Here is a 23175-nt window from a genome sequence, read left to right as displayed (position 1 = left end):
ACAGGATTATTCCAGAAGTGTGCACCATATTTCTTTGGAGTGTAGTTTTTATACCAACATGTTTTCCCAAAATACATATTGAAAGGAAAATCAATTTATCGATTCAAGAGTTGCTTCTGACAAAACTTACAATGAAAAGCAGGTTAGATATGCAATGATAGATTAACTGTATTATAGTGGAGATGTTTTGTTGGGATGGTACCCTTTGAGGAGAATCCATTCATCCACTCACCATTTCTCAGTAGCTTTCTTGATTTAATTTTCATCTCTGCCAAAAGGGTCAAAATGAAAGCATCTTATTCATGTCCCCTCCACTCACACTGCAAAAGTCCCCACAGCTGCAATTCTCTCATTCACATCTGGGACCCGGATGCTTTTGGAATGACATCAATAATAAAAGCCTCATGACAAACCAATACACACACACACACAAAGAAGACCCAGAGACTAAGAGGACAAGAAAAAAAAAAATATTACAATTAAAAGTCATTTGCCTCCACAAATCCACCCTCCTCCTTGGAACTTCTTAGCCTATTTCATGCAAACAGCAATTTAAAAAATAAAAATCAGAAATTCAGGTTTTCTACCAGTTCTCTTTAATTCTTAACAAGTCTGAGTGGAACTTGACATTCATGTTTGGTTTCTTGGGTGACATGATATGCAGAAGTTTGTGACAACACGAACGACTAAAGGCTTTTCACCAAGCGATGGATGAAGGGAGGATGTAGGGGGTGAGATTAGTACTTTAAATCTGCCCGGACCTTGACCGAAACCAGAAGAACATTCAGAAGACCACTGTTCTCCACCCCATCTCGATTAAGACATTTTTGACATAGGAGTTTGCAACCTGTGGTTCGGACCATCCAGCTCAAAAACAGGCTATGAATAAAATGTACAGTTAAGCAAAAAAGTGATAATTGGCCAACACATGCCATGGCAGAAGAATAAAAACAGCAGAAAGAAGATTGCAGCAAAAAATTACCCCCGCTCACCTTCTGGCTCCTGACTTTGAGCAATTGTTTAAAAGACTCATTTAAGCTCACTTTACTTTATTTCCATTTGCAGAATGATAAGTCAAGTGAATTGCAGTTTTCATAATTTATTGGACAAATAATGGTCTAGGTAATGACAGTGAAAATATGATTGGAGACCCAGCTTCCAAAAAAAGAAAATTAGATTTAAAAAGGATGTTTAAAAAATAAAAATGAAGCCTAAAAACAAAATGCAGCAGCCAACACTATGTGCACAACAATGTTTCCTGCTACTAGTCCGTTTAGTTCTAAAACTGGCCAGACAGCCAGAGAGATACAGGACAGAGAAAGTTAACAAAAATATTAATAGAACTTAGAGATTTATTGTGGAGAAGAGTTTTTTAATGAATAAAATCTTTATTGCATGCACAGACTGTTGTCAGAGATTTTGATGGGGGAGTAAGTGCCAAGACAATTAGATTCCTTGGAATCTATTTCCATTGAAAAAGAAGCATCTGAAACTGCTTTTAAGAAACCTATTTCATATAGCCAGAGGGATGCTATTTTTGCAAAACATTTACAGCAAAAAGGACCAAGGATTCTCATAGCTCCTCAATAACCCCGTTTTAAAATGGACACCTGAAAGAACATGGCAATAAAAGAACAATTGTACTGTTATATCGATTCCTTCCCATTCAGTGACTTAAATTTAAAAAAATGTAATTGGCCAGAGCAAGTCTATTGACTATGTGATGAAATCTATCCCCCTCTTTAACAAATACCATCCTATTGCATTGTCCCTTATAGTTTGTATCTTTTGAATGCAAAAAAAGCAAAGAAAAATACTGTCAAGGAGGTGTGTAAACAAAACTCCTTTTAAATTTGGCAACAAGAAATTAAGGGAAAAATGCAATACTGATAGCTACATATAAAACATATGGGTATAACACAGTAAATACAAACTGTTCACATCAGATTTTTCTTGGTCACAATTTAAAAAAAAAAAAAAAAAAATGAAGACTGACAAATTGCCACATATTAAAACGTATGAAACTCTTAATAAAAAGCTGGAATATTAATTGCAAGATTTTTCTCTGTACGTTAGTGGGGGGGCAGGATAAGAAAAAAAGTTCATCTTGGAATGTTGCTTGGAATCGTTGCTAGGCGGCAGGTGTCAGGCGGGGACACTGTCATCGAGATTGGCAGTGACATGCCCCGCCCACCTGGCCCTCTCCCAGCCAATGGATCGTCCTGAATAGTGGCAGGTGTGGGTCCTTAGATTGCAATCTTGGAAATTTGCTCTTCTAGTTTGGTGATTCGCTTCTCTTGACTGCTGATGAGGTCCTTAAGGGATTTGACTTCTTTAAGGATCTCATCCAACTTTGCTTCATTTTGCTGGATGACAAACAAGAGAACATGTGGTCAGATTGGGCTAGATCAACACATTTGCAAATATTCTCCGTATCGGTTTTACCTCCTCATTTTGGAAAGGCAGTTTAGATCTTTACCACCCGACCACAACATGAGTGACAAATACAAGTTAATCACCATGCTTTGTTGCATGCTCGTTTTATTACGCCATCCAAGAGAACTAGCTAATGCAACTTGCCAAGCAGCCAAGTGAGAAGTGAGATTTCAACTTCAGATGCACTTCACTGCACACGGCTGGCTCCTAGAGGAAGTGGAACTTGTGACTATTCTGACTATTTATGGACCTGGTCAGTAAGAATTGAGCATTTGCTTATGAAATCCGAAACATCTAGTGTGGTGCTACAATAATCTCCAGCAGCCCTTTCACATTCAAACTGGAATCTCCCAATGCTCAACTAGCAACCAACCCTGAAACGATACAATGATACAATTTTGAAAGCAAGTAATAAGCAAACAGACTTTGATGCTTAGCTCCAAACGTGCTGCGAATTCTAACATCGTCTAATAAAGGGTTACAGACCAACTGCTGCTCTGAAGGACTGCATGTGATTAAAGGTTACAGTTACAAGCGGGAGGTTTACATTAAGAAAGGCTGGGTCTTTATTATTTTCTGAACTGATGGGCTTAACCGTTTCTGTGGTCGAGGTGGGGCAGGGAGGCTAAAGGCAGTTCAATGAGTGGCAGCAGCATATTCTGGTTTTGTGGGTCAGGAGCTCCGCATTTAGAAACTGCCATTTGATTACCAGATTGTAAGAGTCCAGCGTTCTCTACAACAGCTGCAACGCGTGGGCCAGTGCCAGAAACAGCTTTAGGAAAAAATGAGTCAGGAAGTAAAATACTTCCAGTGGTTAAATTGCATGAATACTCCAACTCCTCATTCACACCACAGGTTTTAGATGTTTAAAAATAATTTAAAAAATGGTGGAAAATATTGTTGGGCTATTTTCATAGTTAAGCCCAAAGGTATTGTTTTGTGTGTGTTACAGTAATTGCAAAGTTTGGGTCTATACATTTACAAAGGCTGCTTGCTTTAGTGGAACAACATTTTGTATTAATGTCTGGTAAACCTAATTGATCAATTGCTCCAGTTTGCACTGAAGTCTGACATTGCAGTAGGCCATGGTTTTGAGGCGACTGACCACATGCCTGTACAGTGCCTATGTGGTGCAGTTTACAAAGCCGATGCACGCTTTTGAATTTTCCCTCTGCATTATGTTCCCCTCAAACGGTAGCAAAATATGCGAGATGCAGTCTCCAGACACCGGGGAAATCTAGGACGGTCTATGGCTGACCTCGGAGGCATTACCAGCTGCTTAGTGTGTGTGCACGCAGGGAAAGCAAGTGCATTATCAGAGCATTTCAAGTAGTAAGTGACAAGCGCCAAGAAACCCACCTGCCCGCTGGCTGGAATACTCACTATAGAGGGAGTAGCAGAGGCCGGCTTGTGTGTGGGGCCTGTATGATCCGTCTTCTTGTTCAGCTTATTGTCGAAGAGATTCTTCTTGACCACTTTGAGCTCTCGGTTCTTGCCGGGAATGTAGCCCTGCTTGAGGGAGATGAGGATGGGGTCGGCGTTCTTGCCGTCAAACCAATCCTCTGCCTCCAGGGCGCAGTCCGGCCCCGCTGTGTCGGGGTACAGGTCGTCTTGGAACAGGTCCGACTTCAGGGAAGCAAGAGCAGGGCGTCAGGATACGCTGAACACAGATGTGGAACATCTGGCACAGCAAAGTCAATTTTAAGGAAGGTCCCTTTTCAGTCCGTGACAACTGGTATCTGAATCTTCACTTCTAAATAGGTTTTTGCAGCAACAGGTTTTTTTTTTTTTTTTTTTTTTTTTTTTAGACAAAGACATTGCAGAATCATGGTGTGGGGTCACTTTTGTCAAAGTTGTATATATTAGCTTATTAAATCTCAAAATAATTACATTGTGCAACAGGGAGAGCTGCAATGACAATGATGCTGTTTAGTTGTATGACACTTGTGGTATAGGCAGTCTGCTGCACATTGACAGCTTGCAGAAAACGCATAGCTATGTGCTTAGCACTATTGATTGTATGTAAGGGCTGTACAAGATGTCAAAAAGAAATAAGCCAAGGGTCAGCTTGTGTGTAGCAATCTTTAACCTCTCACCTTTCTGGGTACAGTCATGATGATGGGTTCACACTTTCGCTCGTGAAGTTTATAAAACCTGATAGAGAAAAAACAAACCTACATGAGAGATACATACATAAGGGCTGTTTAGGGTGTAAAAGAAACACTAATCAAAAACATAACTGAAGTCAATGAAACCAGTATGATACACGGACATCAACAAAGTAAATCTGAATAAAACTACACTTTTATACAACACTTAAATAGATTTTCAGTTGGTACATTCCAGTGATTGAGTCAGCTATTCTAAAAATACACTCTGGTTTAAAGCCAAACTGAAGCTTATTATTTTCCAAGCACAGGAAGCAAATTGAAGTCCGTTTGCATCGCAAATAATTCAGACAGCAGAAGATCCCAGTAGGCCTTTTGAAAGCACTCCCACTCCACTCAGGGCTCCAGCAGACTGCACTGATGCACAAGGGCACCCTCTAGAGGCACCAAAGTGGTGGTGCTTTAACACTGCTAACTTTGATCCTATATTATACTTTTGCTTGGAACCCGAGCCAAAACCTCTTCCAGGGAAGCAACAATGTCCTAGTGGGTGGCAATAAATGTCTGACTGTTTTATGCCAATCCAGCGAGCTATTCCATGTCTTCCCAGCGGTGCACTGGTGAGTGATCTTCAGTCTCACCTGGCTATCTCACACTTGTTCACATCCAGCCCTCTCTTTGGCATGTATCCCATGCCCCTCTGTGGCTCCTTGGTAGTGAAGGTGTTGAGGTAATGGACAAAAGGGGCTTCGTCCGTGATCTCGAAGTAGCGAATGCTGCTGTCACCCTGGAGGGTAAACACAGAGGTTTAGCAACTCAAGCATTTACCCCACTAAATCAAAGCTTGGCAGTATGTAGTTACACCAAAAAAGTAGTACATCAACAGTTTTAACAATTCTGCAGTTTAAAGTGCATTTTGGAAAGGAATCGAGCATCACTTACACACTGCATTCATCTGACTTTTTGTAAGAATGAGAGCAGCTATACAAGTGGTGGAAACCTGAGCAAACACCTGTGACTTCATCTGCCCTTCTTCAGAATACCTGAGAAAGAGCAGATTCAAAACGGACTTGGAGCCATGCAAGGAACAAGCAAAAAACGGTTTTGGAATATGGTTATAAATGCACCTACTGCTCTACAGTTTTTATGCAGCACCCTCATGTGGCTGCTGTTGAATATTACATTCAAGTATGGCAGCATGCTCAGTGCCTACAGTTTTCTGTAAACAAAACAAAAAAAGTATATACAAGAACAGAGGTGCAATCAAATGAATAACTGTCTTGGTTTAAAATTGCTACCAAGCAGAGCGAGCAGAACCCATTCCCTGCAGCACGGGTAAACGAGTCATTCGCAATTCCATCTGGCAGTCCCAGTCTCGTGAGCTTTCCTCTCGCGCACACATCTATCTCAGTAACTCAAGTAGGACTCTTCTGCTGAAATCCCGGGAGAAACCATGCATGAGTCTTAAATAAATGGCTCTTATTTTAATTTCACTCCATGGAAATTACTTTCAGGCGGAGAACACAATCCAATCGTCTCAAAATATGTTTTCATGCTCAGACAACAGGAACTTGCTGGATCGAGGCCTTTCATGATGTAATAAAGGGGAAATGGCATAATCCATAAACACAGCGTGAAGTGTGCATTACTAGCTCACCTTGCACACAGAGTCAGTAATTGTTGTACGACCGATTTGTCAATTTAGGAATCGAAACAAGGAGTTAAATTTCACAGGGTTTTACATGTTAAAAATTACATTAACCAATGTAAAAAACGAGAAGACGTGGATTGATGGAAAAACTCATCTGTGTGTCGAATCGCAAAGACCTATACAACCGAGCAAATAAACACTACAAGGACATCGAGATGCTATCTCCGAGGAGCTGGGCATGAATGGTACCCATTTATGTAGCTAGAGTTCTTCTAGAGTCTAGTTATGCACAGATAAACACAAAAGCGACCTACAATATTTACAGTCTTCGCACTTTCAAATAATGTTGAACCATGCACTCTGCTTTTGTGCCTTTATGGGGAGGTGTAGTTTGTGTGCAACAAGGTTATTTTTTTGTACATAATTTTAGTTAAATAAACTGTGGCGCAGCTTCCGAGACGCACACCAGCACAACAAGGGGACAGGCTGCGTCCCTGCTGTGGTGTTAACGGCTCCAATGTACAACGTCCTTAACTGACAACTTTTCGGAAGACGGACTACAAATGACACATCGGACCCAGGCCTTTAACCTGTTGAAGCACATGGGAATTGGATCGGGTTCCTCACCTTTCCACACAAGTACACCACATTGGTGTCAGGATCATAGAAGGGAAGGAGAACTCCATTGCTGGTATCCATCTCGTGCACAGAAATCGGTTCATCCATGCTTTGCTGTAACAAAAATAAATGTCAAGACAAGTAACCGACAAATGGGAGCAAAATATGTATAAAACAAATTCTGAACTGCCTTTCTAAAATGACATGATTTCAGTATGAAGGAGGCATTTATCTTCCTTTGTAGAGAACCACCAAGTTCTGGGGGACGGTCTGCAGATACAAGACATGTTAAGGACTCATGCTCAGGGTAAGAAAGACCTACCGGGTTCCAGAGGGCCAGTTGGCGCTCGCTCATTCGGCTGAAACCTGTAGTGAAGACATTGCCATCAGCGAGGAAGATCGCTCTCATTGGGCGAGCTCCTTCATGAGCCTTCTCCTTCTCCTGCAACATAGAAGATCAAAGGTGAGCATGGAAGGAGGAGGGCAAAGGACAGCAAATATCATGACTTTTCATTTCTTTAGTCTTCACACAAATATCAACCATGGAAGTAACTTTGGGTCGGTTATAACGAGTAAGATCAGGAAGCAAGAACTCACAGCAACAATCTGCTCTTTGCGTGGATCGATGACTCGGATCTTCTTGTCCTTGCAGGCCGTGCAGATGAGGCTGCCGTTCCGGTTCCAGCACACGCTGAAGATCACATCCGGATGCATGTCCTCTAGCTGGATCATGTTCTCTCCTGTCCCCACATTCCAGATAATGACCATGTTGTCACAACCTGGGAGAAAGAGTAGGGGACGAATCAGGCAGAGGAACTTTGGATGCGGGATATGGCAGATTCTCATAGGACCCATAGATCTCTTTTGTGGATGCAAGGGATGGTGAATGAAAGCAATAACCCATGTATGAGGTCATTTCTACAGTATACCCATATTTGACTGATCCCTGCCATTAATATCAGCAGACACTTTTGGCAAGTGTTCCAGACACAGTCCATGAAAATTAAAAGGAACATCAGGCTGATTGGTCCAGAGATGAAACCAGATAAAAGTAGCAACAAAACAACCCTGACATGTAGCGTCTGACCTTGGTTGGTTATATAATCTCGGAGCTAAATCAGAGAATATTTTTGCAGTCCTAGATGGTGTATGCATGGGTAGTGACAGATACCCACCAGCACTGAGGAGTACGTTGCGGGCAGTTGGGTGCCACGTCACGATGCCCACTCTCTTGGAATGCCCCTCTAGAACCACCACTGGCTCCGAGAGGGGGGTCGTCAGGCCATTCTCTGGGATCTGCCATACCTAGAACAAGAAAAAAAAAAAAAAAAGTTTAAAAGTACCTGGCAGGGAGGGACTTCATTTAATTATGGTTGCCCAGCAGGGCAGGTGCCTTTAAATTTTACTTGCCCCCCACAAATGTACCTGGCCAACTTGTGGGTTATGTATGGTTATATGAAGTGCGTCAGAAACTTGCCAAGGAATGCCAAGTGCCAAATATGGAAATCAGAAATGAATACTTTGTAGGTTGCATGTCTGTTTCAGATGTAAACAAATCTGCCGTGATGACAGCTAAAATTATAAGGCATGTATTATAGTGAAGGAGCTGCCCGACAGAACTTGGAACCTGCGTCGTTGTCCTGATGTCGAACCATGACTTAAATTTTGGTTTGATATGGAAACCTGTATTAAAACTTGCAGTATTTTTGTATTTTACAATCACTTTTCTACTCACACTTTTCACGTCAAAATACTTCTGAATTCAATGTAAAAATCAACTGCAAAACTACTGAATGTTGTAAATCATAAATAAAGTCTACTACTCCAGAGTAGCTGGGCATTTCAATTTTTCAGCAGATGAGGAAATAAAAGTTTTACCCCCATGTACACTAAAGAGCCCATAGGTGGCAGAAGAGAGCTTCCACAGCAAGCATTGACCTGTAACCTGCCATAAGATTTTTCAGTTAAGCACAGGGGAAGTCTATTTGTATATTCGAATGTCACCAATAATGCAAGTTTTTGACATTCGCCAAACATTATCTTGAGGAAGTCATGCCAGACAAATGGCAATTGATCTTACTGTCCAAAATAGGAAGTTGTGGATTCTCCTGTTTGTTCAGGGGAAACAGTTAATAGACTGTCTGCGTTTCCAGCTTTAGTTAATTTTGCACAAGAAGAGTACAGAACTCTGATGTTTTGAAGTTAAGCCCAATTAATCCTAATGCAGAACTTATATGTTTATTGGGCAACAAGTGTGCTTTTCTGTGGCAGAAGATCAAGTCTCATGTTTCCTTCAGGCACAACATCTAACAAAACCAGATGCAGGTTCCTCTGCAGAAACAAACACAGGGCATGAAGTTTTTAAACTATCAGTTTTGGAGCTCTTTTATCCAGGATCAAAGCAAATCAGGGTTGTTGAGAAGAGGTCAGGTTGCTATCTTCTCACAGTGAAAGAGCAGGAATCTTGGAGTGATGTCAAGTGGTGTGTGTGGGGTTTTAAGTTATTTTTCGCCTCACACATTTCCATCAATTATAGACATTGTGGAGAAACTACACAAGCATGACACATCCGCATAAGTAAACTGACTGAAATCTGCCCCCAGAGGTGATTCAGAAGGTGCCCTTTGTTTGGGCAGGAGAAGTGTGGTTTGTCATGTGACTGTTTCCTCCCAAACAGACAGACCTACAGGTCTTTATCTAGAAAGATTTCCCTCTGAAATCCTCCATTACCCAAAACCAAGACTAAAGCGCAAGGTCAGCAATTTCAGGAACAAGTTCTGGCTGTGTAACATGCATGTTCACACTCAAAGAAACAAGTTAATACACTGGTTTCTCTGAACACACCCGCTGGTGTACATTATGAGTGGAAGACCAAATAAGGGAAGGGAACTCAGACTTCACTCCACACACTTTATATTAAAAAAAAAAAAAAAAATAGCATGAATCACTCTTTAGCTTTTTTTTTTTTATACATATTTCTCTGTATAATCAAACCCAGAGAAAAGTGACAAAGCCCCACTCTGCCTGGCCTGACCGGTTATTTTGAGCCAACTGCGAGAGATGGCTTGAGGGTTGGTTTAGCTCATTTAAATCAGATGGGAACGTTTTCCATCATTTTTGTTTTTTCTTTTTAAATTCAATAAAAACACATTTTCCTTCCATTTGTCCTAAAATAAATTCAGTGTTGGGCTGGAAACCAATGCTCAGGCAAAGCATAGGCAAATATACACACATACACACAGTAGAGCAAACACCAGGCATTGGATTTGCGCTGCATATGGAAATCTGAAAGGGATATTAAGTGTCCTTGTAACAAGAAAAGCAGTACAGGAAATACAAGGGAGATGTGCACAGAAAGGATCCATACCATGACAGTGCAGTCCTCTGATCCACTGGCAATGACTTGATCGTTGTGTGGACACCAATCAATATCCAATACCGGACCTGTGTGACCACATACTGTAGGGTAGGCTTTGTCAATGCGGCCAGTCTGCAAAGAAACAATGACATCATTTAGAGGCGCTTGAAGTGTGCATCTGAAGAACAAGCCTGTAATTTGAGCAGGTTTATAAGTGCATAATGATTTCAGGGCTGACTGATGATCTAGACTGCATTCAGACAGGGAGCTGGAGAGAGCAGGCAAGCTGCAGCTAATTTCTCTTGTAAAAATTACAACCCTTCCCAATTATACAGGTCTTGCAACATACATGCTTTATATCCTCAATCAAAACATTAAGTCTGCAAAAAAGGTTAAGATTATGAAACGCACATACAATACTACCATAAGCCTATGTAACAGGTCAAGCGTTTCAGAAGAAAACGACATGGAACATTTCAACTAATGCTAAGGAACTGTAGCTTTTGAAGACGAGTTTCGTCATGATAGGCCTACACTGCAGTCCCAGAAGGCCATCTTGCACTGAAAAGTCACTGAACTGCCTTGACTTGCTTTCGGCTTCCCATCATAACGAACGTGGCAGACAAACTCCCATATTGTCAGTTTTTTTTTTTTTTTTTTACTTCTAAATCTAACAATTGCATGCAGTCGTGGTGTGACATCTCACTCAGGATGCAGTCTCGTAATACCAGCCTGGTGCTTTTCCTTAGTTTAAATCAAGTGTGAACATGTGCCCTTGCAGATAAGAGTCCCCAATCCTCAGAGAACAGTTGTGCATTGTTTTTGAAAGCCAGTGCCATTTTGTTACGAAATTACTAAATTGATTGAAGATGGGAAGGTTCTACTTTGAGACTGGCACTCATCCCAAAAATGTTTTTAAAACCACAAATAAAATTTTATATATATATATATATATATAACCACCCCCCAACCATTTTAACCACCACCCATCCAACCCAACCCCCTCTTTTACTGAAAGATTTCCAACAAAGACTTTTTCAACCAATCAGTTGACTTCCCGATGACATCACCCAGCTCAGGGGCCAGTTCCTGACCCATGACCCCTGATGTGAGTCAGGTGTCCCCAGTGGTGTTAGTGAAATGAGAGCGGTCTGCCTACTCCTTTGTTCTGCTAATTCAATTAACAGCACAGCCTTCTTCACAAGACACTTAAGGGCTACAGGCTGACATCATAAAATAAAATAAAATATCCCCCCGCCCATGAATAAAGGGATGTCTGCGTCCCTGTTCTGAGCAGCATCCGGTCACAAAGTCGCCTTCAGGCAGAAGCTCTCGTTTGTCAATTTAGTTCTAGAACTTGTTAAGCAAGGAGATTGGCAGCAGTTATCAGATGTTAATAAAGTCAGACCTATTTTATTTAACATTAAAAGCATTTTGTTTAACTGGGTAAGAAACTTAACTTGATTCAAGATCTTGCAGTGCCTCTGAACAATAGAAAAAAAACAAAGTGAAGGATTTGACATTTAAAATAATGCACAGCCTTTCCTTCGAACACCTGTATAATTATGAAGGCCGAGGAGTCCGATACTATAATAACAGGGGGTCATCACAACGCCTAAGTTTATGAGCCACTAGATGAAGATAAAGGCAGTTTTCTCTGCCTCCTCCTCCACACTACTTTTTATTCAGAAAAAGCTAAAATGCTTTCTGTCAACACAATACCAACTGACAACTAACATTTTTGGTGACTTAAAAGACAAATGTTCATGCATCTATAGACAGATTGATAGTGTTCAGACATTTTTCCAATGCAAGACCCAGACCCAGCTTCAGGATGAACTTTGCTCAAGACCCAAAACATTTTCACAGCCCATTATTTGGGCGAGTCAAAACTCACCCTATGACTCCACTTAATACTCCATTGCATGCAAAGCTATACAAGCTGGCAATTATATCTTGCTAAACAAAGCATGACTCAATCACAATTCTGAAAAAGCACAATTAAGTCCATTTTACAGTTTCTTACTTCTGTTTTCTCCATAAACAACTTATACAGTTTGAATTCTGGTATTCAGATACAGAAGGGGGGGTGGGGGGGATGAACGACATACTGGATCTTTTGTCTGACTTCCTCTGAGAACCCTGTTTCTATCGGGCAAGGAAGTGACTCAAAACATCCTGGAAGTGTTATGTCGAAGACTAAAATACACTTATGAAAGTACAGCCCCAGAGTCAGACCCTTCTCAATAACTTTACTTTGTAAAATTAAAAACCTTCAATTTTAAACTTGCTTCATTGGTTTTCTTTTTTTAATAGGATTCCCCCAAGGGCATTTTGTGAACAATTAAGATCCGAGAAAATGCAATGTAAATCAATTCTCACTAAGAACCTCTACCAACCTGTATGAGTAACAGGTTATACACTGATCTGTGAGCCAACTCCCTGCACACTCGTATGCCGGATGTGAAGTTCTCTCGTGACACATTCCCCGCATGAACCTTAACTTTGGCCTTGCAGATCAAAGTCCAGCGTACAAAAATCTGAACATTTCAGGTTTAGGTGTAGAAACACTGATGATCAGAGAACAATCCCACAACATGAAACTTTTGTTATTAAACTTTGCTCCAAATGGTTACCTCAAACCACAGCCTAATATACACCTCAGTACTTCAGAATCAAGGAAAAGCATTCTCTGAAGGCCACAGTGATGCAAATAAGAAACAAGTCAAGAAAGCTAGATAGCTGGTCCACAGGAGTGCAGCCTGGATTGCCACAGTATTTGGTTAATTGCACATGCTTCCTACAGGGACACTGGTAATGTTGGAAAGCAGGAAATATACATTTCAGTCAGGAAGCGTGATACAAACAGGATCCTGACCATCACCTGACAGAAGTGTTGCAGCAGATTGTGCAACTCCCTTCTCACCACAGAGAGGGGAAATGGCTTGCGGAGGAAGCTCACAGGTGTTCATAATTATGGTTACCTGTCGTAACAAAGTAATGGAGTGGTTTTAGCATTTTAAAGTTTGGTTAAAGTATTGCAGAGCCTGAGTTTTTTTTTTTTTTTTTTTTTTTACAGCAAATCATTGATGTGGATATTGGCAAGAAGGGATAAAAACTGAATCATTAAGAACAAAAATACACCAAAAATGTATCTATTTGATGGCTTGAAAAAAAAAAAGGCAATGAAATGCTCCATTAAGCATGTTTAAAATAAAGCCAAACGTTAAACGGGCTGTTTTTTCGCCTTTTTGTTGTTCTTAAAGAGAACCACAGAATTAATGCTGATTTTACAATTTATCTGTGGTATTTCCATTTATTTTTATGATGCTTTTTTTTTTTTTTAAATGTATACATACACATACAAGTGTAGATGTAACACACTGCTTCTCGTGCATGGGGAGTGTAAAAAGGGAGGACTCCAGCAGCAGAAGAGCCAGGGTTATTAAACCGGGGCCCTGGGGGTTGTAAAACACTTATACTGGAAATGACAGGCTATAATACAGACTCGTTTACCACTGGTGGCAGAAATAATTAACCATTACTCAACCACTCTGCCATACAAGATACACAGATTTAATAAGGAATACCTCTGGATACAAGACCCTACTCCTTCAGAGAAAATACAAATTAACAACAGCTGCATACAAAACCCCTGCAGGCCCACTTTATTACCCATGTTTTCTTAATATTTCACAGCAAAAAGACAAGGGCTATAGGGCACATGAAACACGAAGGGACGCTGTGTGTGCGCGCATGTGTTTTGTTGCTCTCTGGGGATGCCTAGTAATAATGCATAAACTTCCCCCCCATCTGTCCTTTCCTGACCCCATCCTCTCGTGGGTTTTACGATTGGAGGGCATCAAACAAGAGGAAGCCACAAAAAAAAAAAAAAAAAAGCCTTATTTCAAAGTTAAAAACATAAAAAGGTTGCTTGCTCAGACTTATTCAGAAGATTACCACGAAGTAAGTGACTGAGGTAACATTACGAACTGCTCACTTCCTCCAATCTCTCCCCTTTCACTTCCAATACAAGATAAGTGGCCTAATAACATTGATTGCCCAGACGTTCAATGCAGCATGGATGGCCAGCCTCTGGTGCAGCACAGTGGATGTTCGAGGACTTGTATCTCTTTGGTGGACAACTCTGGCCGACCCTCCTGTGGTCAAAACTCTTGATGCATTGGCATAGGAAAGCGTTGGCTAAGAAGGCACCGGATGCTCTACCACTGAACAGCAGAAACAACCTGAGTCACACGTCCGCACCTAAAACCGTGCAGGACAACTGCACAAGGGACACGCCCAAGAACAAGAGAACAGCTGGGTTGAAATATAATGCGTAGGAGAGTGGAAACAAAACGTGGAATAGATATATCCATTAGCATTGGATGGTTTTATTTCCATTTAAATTCATTATCAAAATGGGGAAGTACTTGACCTCTGCACTTGAACACTGCTTCATAAAAACAGCAATGCTGAACAGAAGTTTCCTGTGAAGAGGTCTAAACAGGCAGAGAAAGCACAGCGGTTTAAAATTGGAAAAAATAAACGCTGACAATACACAGCTCCAAGGACCTGGAACATGTGCAATGGAAACTGGAAGTGAGAATGGAGAATATTTAAGGGGAACTTACAGTACCCCATACCCACGTAAATGCAAGGTGGTTTCGCATCTCTATACAAAACAGCACAGCAAATTTACACCCCCACTCACAAGACTGTTGCTGGTTTGCGAACATTCAACACATTCAATAGTCCTGCCACAGCCATGATTAAAGTGGGGCGTTGAAGCTATAATCCTTTTTTACTTAAGGGTTTGCTTTTGGTTTATACAATTAAATTCCACGGTCAGAAATTAAAACAAGAGAGCTGCTGTTCAGCTTGGGAAAACAGAATCTGATAGCACGGTTGTCTAACTGGGCAGTCTGGAGAGGGGAACGCCTGCGGAAATAGAATTACTGCAAAGTAGGCTGCCAATGTTTGAAGAAACCTGGCGTTGCAAGTTGAACCTTTGCAGGTTTTATGGTAGCTGAACTTCCACAAAATTTGCAAATCGGACAGATCTTGGAGTCTATTTATGATGTTTCATAACTGGACTCACCCTTTAACAACTGTACAAGCAGAGATGGGAATACTTGATTAGACTTCAAACATGTGTGCAATTCCCTTTAAAAAAATATAATACAAATGACACACACACACTTATGTCAGCGTGATGTCGGGGAGGGGGTTGGGGGAGTGATTGCTATTGGGTTTGAAAAAAAAAAAAAAAAGTTCTCAATCAACGAGATCTTTTGGGAAAGCAGGACAACAATCTGTAGGAGTCACACCACCACAGTATAATTAAAACCTTTCAGAGCCAGGCATTCATTATAATTTGACATTTCATTCAGCATCAGTGAAAGGAGGCATCTCTTCAGGTCCATAACTGAAAGAATACCCCACTGATAAAATGGCCACCACCCAAAGAAAATCCAGTTTGACTTCTGTATGATCTCTTATGAATGCACAAGCAGGGTTTGAGACTACATGAAGGGTCAGTCATGTTTAACATTTCACTACACAATCTTCCATAGTATGAAATCTTACCATAGTACAAGCATTAATATACTAAACAGGTCTGATTCATTCTTTTACAAACATTGAAGTAAACACTAAGGTGTTTTGTCTTAAATAAAAAGGCAAATTCAAAAATCCAGCTATGCCCAGACAAAGGTAGAACATACAGACAGTATAAATCTTGCATTTCAAGGACATGTAAACAGACATTGCAGTACGTGCTGTGTTTGCAATAGGATCCTTGCATCAAATTTTACAGATGGGTTAGTCTGGGGCACGACAATCTCCAGAGCCGTAAGATTAATTCAGCAGTGAAAAAGTGGATTATGTATTGCCCTAATCCACTTGGCAGTTTAGCTTTGCTCTGCACCTTAACATTTGAATTTTACATTTAAATACAAAAGCATGTATTAAAGAAAATTGGGAGTAAAAGACTCCTCCTATCCCCTTTGGCAAATCATACAAGAAAACAGAATGCAAGTGTCCTTTAAACATGTGAAAACAAACAGTCATGTCACCTGAATATACTTTTTTTTTTTTTTTTTTTTTTTAACTGGTTTCTTTCAAGACTACATTTAAAAAAATATACACCTACACAAAGCATTCCAAAACACTGGCCAGCCGTTGTGCATACAAATTATTTTCAGTGCATGAAACATTAAAGATGCATTTGATCTGGTCTGCACATCAATAAGCTCTATAAACGTTAAGGGGAAAAAAATGCATGAATTGTTTTTGGAACAAGTCCCATGAAAGCTGACAAAAAGACATCTGTCTTGTTGTAACAGTAGTAGAGCTGCACAATGCTAGTTTCTCTTCAGGGGCATAACCTTAAATGCTTTGGGGAGAGGATCACAATACTCTAACCATTAAATTGCTAGAAAGGCAAAGAAACTGAAGGAATATGGGGTACAATAAGCACTGGGCCTTTTCCTACCCCGTCCAATCAGTGTTTCATGCTGAAGTAAAGGAATACCATGTCTGTGGTGATAAAATAACTCGCAAAACCACATTGTAAGGCATAAAGCAGATCTGTGGCTCCATTTGTTCCACTTAGCAGATCCTCCATACAAGATGCATCAGTCTGCCCTATCCCCACAGGAGCTCCCATTAACAATATCGCAAACGGGAATGGAAAATTCCATGCCCTCAATCCCCAAGGCAGTCGTGGGGAGCTGCATTTCCAGTCTTGCCGTCAAAGCTGATGCAGAGCCCAATCAGAGTTGTCCTGAGTAAGCTTTGTTTTGGTTTATGGGGGAATAAATGAAAAATCAACCCACGGTTTGGGTACTAATGCAGCCTACATCCAGAAATGCTACTGGACAATAAACCAAGAAAAATGCAGACACATTGCAGACACAAACTTGATGTTCAGTGGAGTGGATCAACGAGCCCCTCTGACATGCATGGGTGCTTTCAATTTCAGTATTCGTGCACGGCAGCCTCTAAGCAGGGAATGTCATCTATGTCCTGATTTGTTGTCTGTATAAATCGCAGATCCCTCTATTGAACTGAACTAGCTTTCAGGTTCTACAAAAAATAAGCTGGTCTGAAGACCTGGCAGAAGGAGGGCAAGAATCGTTGGCACCTCCTAATCGATTAGGAAATCTCAAGATAGTAAATAGTCTGTGATTTTCTTATTTCTTGGAGGACGCCCTTGTACTATGAATTAAGACCAATGAGAACAGCAAACTAAATTTTATTTGTAATTAAAACATTAAGCATATAAAAACTGTGTGAAACTGAATTTACTGGCACTGCAACACCAATTGAGGCCTTTACTGTGAACTGTCCATGGAGATTACAAGCATGCAAATAACTCAAATTAGTCACCATTTAGTGGGTGAAAGTAGGACAATGTCTTGTAATGTCAGTGTACTCCCATTCATTCTAGTGGGGCCTGGGAGGGGAACCAAAACAGTGAGTTAAACAATTATGATTTGCCTGTGAGACCTATTAATAATTAGCATAGATCTTCAAAACAGGCATCAGCCCATTTGCACATAAGGTCGTCTTTAGCATACGTTTCTCATTCAGGGCTCTTAAAAGTAAAGGTCGTAGTCTTTCGAGGGGGCTTGAGAAGATTGAGAGCGGACACCCTAAAACTTCAATTCATAAATTAAAAACCAAAACTAACAAAATTATTATATATATATATAATTGAACTCCTTGCCACAATTACAAAGAAATCCAGTAAAAGTTCATTAAAGAAATAATTTCAGTCAGCAGGGGAGAAAACCATATATAAATGCAAACAAACACAAAAGTGCACGAGGAAGAGGGAGGGAGACTTATCCTATGCATTTAAATTGTGGTGGAGGGACTTACTCCACGTTTTGAGTCAAGTGGTATAGTATCTCTTCACATTTTTCATCTTTTGCAGTATCCACCCCTATCCCATAATGCACTGGGAACCAGCCCTGTTCCCAGCCAATGGCAAGCCAGGGAGGAAATGGCCCTGGAAGGCTGACAGGCAGAGAGCTCTGAATGGCCATATATGGTAAAATCTGCTGTCAGCAGGGCTCTCCAGTGCAGCAGCAGGCTCCTGGAATACAGATCTGGGAGAGCGAAGCCACACTCAGGGAGGGGACAATACACACAGCAGGAGAGAGAGAGAGAGAGGGGGGTGTGTGTGCATGCGTGTGTGTGTGTGCGCGTGTGTGTTTGAGTTTGCCATGTTGGGGGAGGAGGAGGGCTTACATTAGGGGAAGCACTCCAGCAGTCTGTAGCCTGGGGCAGAAAATCTATTTGGGTTTTTTGATCACAAATAAGAAATCTTATCGGTCTAGGTGGCACAAGAACACACAATCCTGTCTTACGCTCAGGAATCCCCTGGGCAGGCTGCCTTTCAAAGACCACAGGAGGGTAGAATGGTTAATTGCATAGAAGCAGGACAGAATACAGAGATAGTGGGGGGTTATAGGAGATTTTGGGTGGGATAGAGGAAGGAAAGTCTACCATTCAAATTTCAGTCAAAATATTTTAAAGTGATTATAGGATACATTCTAGCCTGAAAGTGCATCACAATAGACTAACTAGCACACATTAAAAACACTAGTTAGCAAGATCTCCCAAGGAGCAAAGAGGATCTCTGGAAAGCAAAAAACATTTCACATTGTGTGGTTGCTTTCCTTTCTCCAAAGCTTAAAGACTGCAGTACAAATTGAATTATGGGAACCAGTCTAGAGTACTGGCAAAGGATTTTTGTTATTAGCATATGAAATAAACAACAAGACTGGAATAAATTATAAAGCTTCAAAACTGGGTTGTCTGACAGTACACGATTAGCCAGACACCTGATGCTCTTCCCCCCCTTCTTCTGCAGCCTGACAAGGACAGCAAACAATACAGCCTGACTCACAGCGACTGAGGTCTGTCTTGAAGAAGCCACATAAAGACAAAAACATGAGTGCAGCTCCTGCCATATACCAAGGGGGACAATATCTGCACTAGAAGCAAAATAAACCAAATTCTCAAGCTTTCTAAGAGATACAGGGTTCAGAAGTTTACAGTATGGAAATTATAAACTGGCATGCATCATTTCCATGGGCTTTATTTGACTAGAAACGCTAAATCGGAATTAACAGACTAAACATTGTGAATTTAATGAGTGAGAGACTTTTCAAATCAGAAACATTAAGTCAGTGTTCTGAGGCATCTAGTGTATACATTTTCTATTTTTACACAGAACAGTACTTTTAAGGGGGGAAACCAAATACACACATCAGAAATGCAGGCCACCTTGACATTCAACATTAAAACAAACCAGATCCAAGCATGTTTATGATGTGTATTCTAACCAACATTAAGTGAAGTAAGGTAGATCCTCATTTAAATACAAAAGGAAGATACCAATAGGCTACACAAGCAAATCCATGCTGTGGGAAAGATCCCTCTAATGGGCTTTAATTCCAATGGGAGACCAATTACAAAAACCTTGTGGCCGAGACCCCTGACAAAAGCTGAGCCGGCATTCTGCTCTACAATAGCTTGAGAGCAGCTGTTTGCATAGGGCAGCAAAAAAACTCGAAAGATAGACAGATGGGACTCCAGGACAGATGCTCTGTGAAAGTGTGCTGTAGGTAACAGTCAGCATGACTGCACATGGAAGAATGCCAGATAAAAACTGAGTTGTGGAATAATTCCCCCCGCCTAAATCAAGTATTACAATGTGTCAAAAAAGGAGGGTAAAAAATCCACACTCGTGCCGTTTAAAAACAATTGAAACCGCTGCCTGCCAGATCTAAAAATGTGTAAGCTTAACTCTGTTCTTTGTTCACAGAATTACCATTTGAAATCCATCACTCAAGTGGAGCTGCTTGGCTAAGTGCTGAAAAAAAGGCAATCCTTCACCTCACAGCTGGAGCCTATTGTCAGGACTCATGCAGGAGCCCTCATACTCCAGACACGGCCTCTGTTCATCCAGGCAAACCTCACCTACTGAAAATCAACCAGCCGAAACCACAAGCCGAGACCCCACAATTGAAGGGAAATTGACAACAAGATAGGATTTCCCTAAAATCTGCTCGCTGTCAACTGTCTAATGGCGGTCAGATCACACTGACAGATTCAACAGCTGTGAAAAGCAGACAAATGGCTTAAATTGCAACAAATCAAACCGAGATACTGCCAGAAAGCTGTACATGAGCATGCCTGGTTTCTCAGTAGCTGTGGATAACACTGGTTTCCCTATTTAAATAACAAAACTTCAGGTTCCACACAGGGTCTGTACAGAAAATGAAATATTCAGATGCCAGGTGTATAATGTCTAGTAGACTGAGGTAAAAGGTCAATCTCACACTTAGTGTTCAGGATTAATTTTGGTTTAGGGTCCAAGTCTGGAAAACAATCCAGAACGCCATCCACAAGACTTACTGTACAGTAGTGGCGCCATATGAAACTGCAGACAAAAAGCTCCTTTTTATTTCAATCTGTGTATGATACTATAAATGGTAAATGCAAAGAACACATACTGTGCATATGCCAAGATGATGAATAAAATAAAATAATGAATTGGCTCCTACAAGCAGTGGTACAAGATGGATGATGGCAGGGCAGGGATCTTATTTGAATTCCAATCAAGTGCCAAATACATAGTTCTGTATCAAATGTCTTAAGTTACTGGCTGAGGTTGTGCTTGTCAACACCGATTACACACATGTCATCCTGTTCCTAACAGTTAATTTGGAGACTCTACAATAAAGCAAGCAATAATGAAAGTGGTTAGTAATAAATCCTGGCAAACCAGTGATTTATTTTGTTACCATTTTGCAGATTAAAATGAGCCATGGCCTATTCTGTGACTAAATCTTAAAGATCCCTAAAGAGTTGCAGGTATTTTAACTGTGTACAAAGCGTGGCTGTTGGATTTTATTCCTTACACTTTGTGGTCATAAAATGTCCTTCAGGATGGAAGAAATATTGTTCAATTTAAACATTTCAGTACTCTACAACGCTCTTGAAAAAAAGTTTAAAAAGGTAAAAAAATAAAATAAAAATGTAGGATCTTGGCATTCCTTTATTGAAAATGGTGTCAGACACTGACCACTTGTTCCAGACTCCAGCAGTACATTGGGATTATCAGGAACTGAACTACAGATCTTCAAGATAGTATCTTATTAATATGATAGCACAGAAGCTGAAGATATCAAAAAGCTCACTGTAGACAGGCTGAGAGCAAACTGAAGTGCAAATGTTTATTTATGGGCATTAAAAGACTGTCAGAGCTGGCAACATGCCCTTTAGAAGGCAACCAAGGAATCGCACTTCTGAAACTAGAGAATTTAAGAACTTGTCACAAAAGCCTGACTGAACCCATTCCTAAAGCATCCCAGGAATTTCGCTCCTGTGTGTGAAGGGCTTCTCAGCACATGTCGAAGCCAGTTTGCACTCTTGCTAATCATTTGTATTCACCCGTTCAACCATTTATCATCTGTATCGGTTGTTTGGCAGAGGTACATCGGTTTCCAATTTTTTATTTTATTTTAAATGCAAAATTTCCCGTTCAGTTGCTGGTTTCTAAGAATACACATTAAACCCTGACGTGAGCACTGGCAAAGCAGTCATGTGACTGGAGCAGGGCACAGCTCTTGCGGACACACCCAGCCTCTCATAGCAGCTTCAGTTTTAAAGGTGAATTAAACCATTGTATTGCCATGCAAATACTCAGTCAGAATGGTACCTTATGTACTTGTCATTGGTGGTCTTAAATTTGAGAAAATAAGTTAAGGAAGTTTGCTTCTTTGCACCAATATAATAGTTAACCATTGCCTCTATATGGTAATATTGAAAAAGGGGGGGATACAACGCTGTAATGAAAACACTATTTGAGGGGAAACTGCTAATTTGGACCACAATGGTGTTATATTACTGCTTTCTTATGGCAACTGACAGCTAGCTATGGCGGACAGAATATGCTTACTCGATGGGAACAAACAAGCAAAGCAAAGGGAAAAAAAAAAAATGCTTTAAATAAACTGCGGGAAGAGATGTCTGTCTCACCAACTTGTGATTTAGCAATTTCAGACTAGCAATCTCAGCAGTAAATCCACATCTCAATGACGTTTCCACTTATTTCTCCGAAACGCCGGAGAGTGCTTTTCAAGTGAAGAGTCGGCTCGGACTTGGTGGCTGTACGTGTCCATGGCCACGCTGTCAGCTGTGGGTCACATTCCCCTGCGGTTTGCTCTCATGTCACACAGCAAGAAAAATGAAAAACGGGCCTCTCGAGCTGCAGCCTGCACAGCCTCTATTGCAGACCTCAGCTAGGCGATTTCTCCTTCTAAATCCCCAAATATTATACAGGTTATCCAATTCCAATTTTACCTCCAACCCCTTACAGGCATGTAAAATATCTTCGGCTTAAGATGTTTATGACACTGAAAAGACTCGGCTGAGATGCAGACAGCGGGAGCAGAATAAAATTCAGAAATTAACAGACAAAACAGGAAAAGATCCCAAATTTCTCACCTTGTGCAAAGGGAGCACCAAGAACGCCCCGCCACCACTGGCTTCGATGATTATGGCAACGAATTTAGGGTTGACCGCACAGAAGGAGCTGTCCCAGGTGACCCTCGAGACGCGGATGTCATCGTAACACTGGTCGTTCTTCACCGCCTGGCCAAAGACATGACGGAATTTGCTCTGTCGCACAACTCGTCTGAACATATCTGTGAGAGAAGAGGGAGACATGAGATCCTGCACTCATACAATATAACTATTGTAGGTTATTGTACAATTGCTCTTGGGTTGTTCATTTATTCACATAAGAAGGTTGAGGATATCCAGTAAAACCTCTTCTTTAAAAACCATGCAAGTCCTACTTTGGAAGCTAGCAGAGCTGAGATGAGTTCTAGATACGCCGATTCTGGAGTCCATGTGACTTCAAACATTTTGAATACAGCTATTGTAACCCTTTTCAAAGCACTAAACATTTTGTTTAAATT

At 40.9% G+C, this 23175-nt stretch overlaps 1 protein-coding gene across 2 annotated transcripts in view; it reads right to left on the bottom strand.

The window, feature by feature from the left end:
• Positions 1 to 454: 454 nt before the first annotated feature.
• The window catches only part of coro1ca (coronin, actin binding protein, 1Ca), a 49845-nt gene continuing 27124 nt past the window's right edge, over positions 455 to 23175 (bottom strand). Inside the window, exons 2-11 of one of the 2 annotated variants that reach the window (XM_066689944.1) lie at positions 22700 to 22899; positions 10181 to 10303; positions 7989 to 8118; positions 7411 to 7592; positions 7136 to 7255; positions 6823 to 6927; positions 5186 to 5331; positions 4533 to 4590; positions 3796 to 4062; positions 455 to 2366 (exon numbers count right to left, since the gene is read on the bottom strand). In XM_066689944.1, coding sequence (XP_066546041.1) covers positions 2247 to 2366; positions 3796 to 4062; positions 4533 to 4590; positions 5186 to 5331; positions 6823 to 6927; positions 7136 to 7255; positions 7411 to 7592; positions 7989 to 8118; positions 10181 to 10303; positions 22700 to 22899 — 1451 coding nt within the window. In that variant the 3' untranslated portion in view covers positions 455 to 2246. The remainder of the gene's footprint in view (positions 2367 to 3795; positions 4063 to 4532; positions 4591 to 5185; positions 5332 to 6822; positions 6928 to 7135; positions 7256 to 7410; positions 7593 to 7988; positions 8119 to 10180; positions 10304 to 22699; positions 22900 to 23175) is intronic. The other variant, XM_066689945.1, reaches the window with a different exon arrangement.

This window comes from Amia ocellicauda, chromosome 17 (assembly GCF_036373705.1).
Source record: "Amia ocellicauda isolate fAmiCal2 chromosome 17, fAmiCal2.hap1, whole genome shotgun sequence".
Taxonomy (NCBI): domain Eukaryota; kingdom Metazoa; phylum Chordata; class Actinopteri; order Amiiformes; family Amiidae; genus Amia; species Amia ocellicauda.
This window is presented reverse-complemented; position numbering and strand designations above follow the sequence as displayed.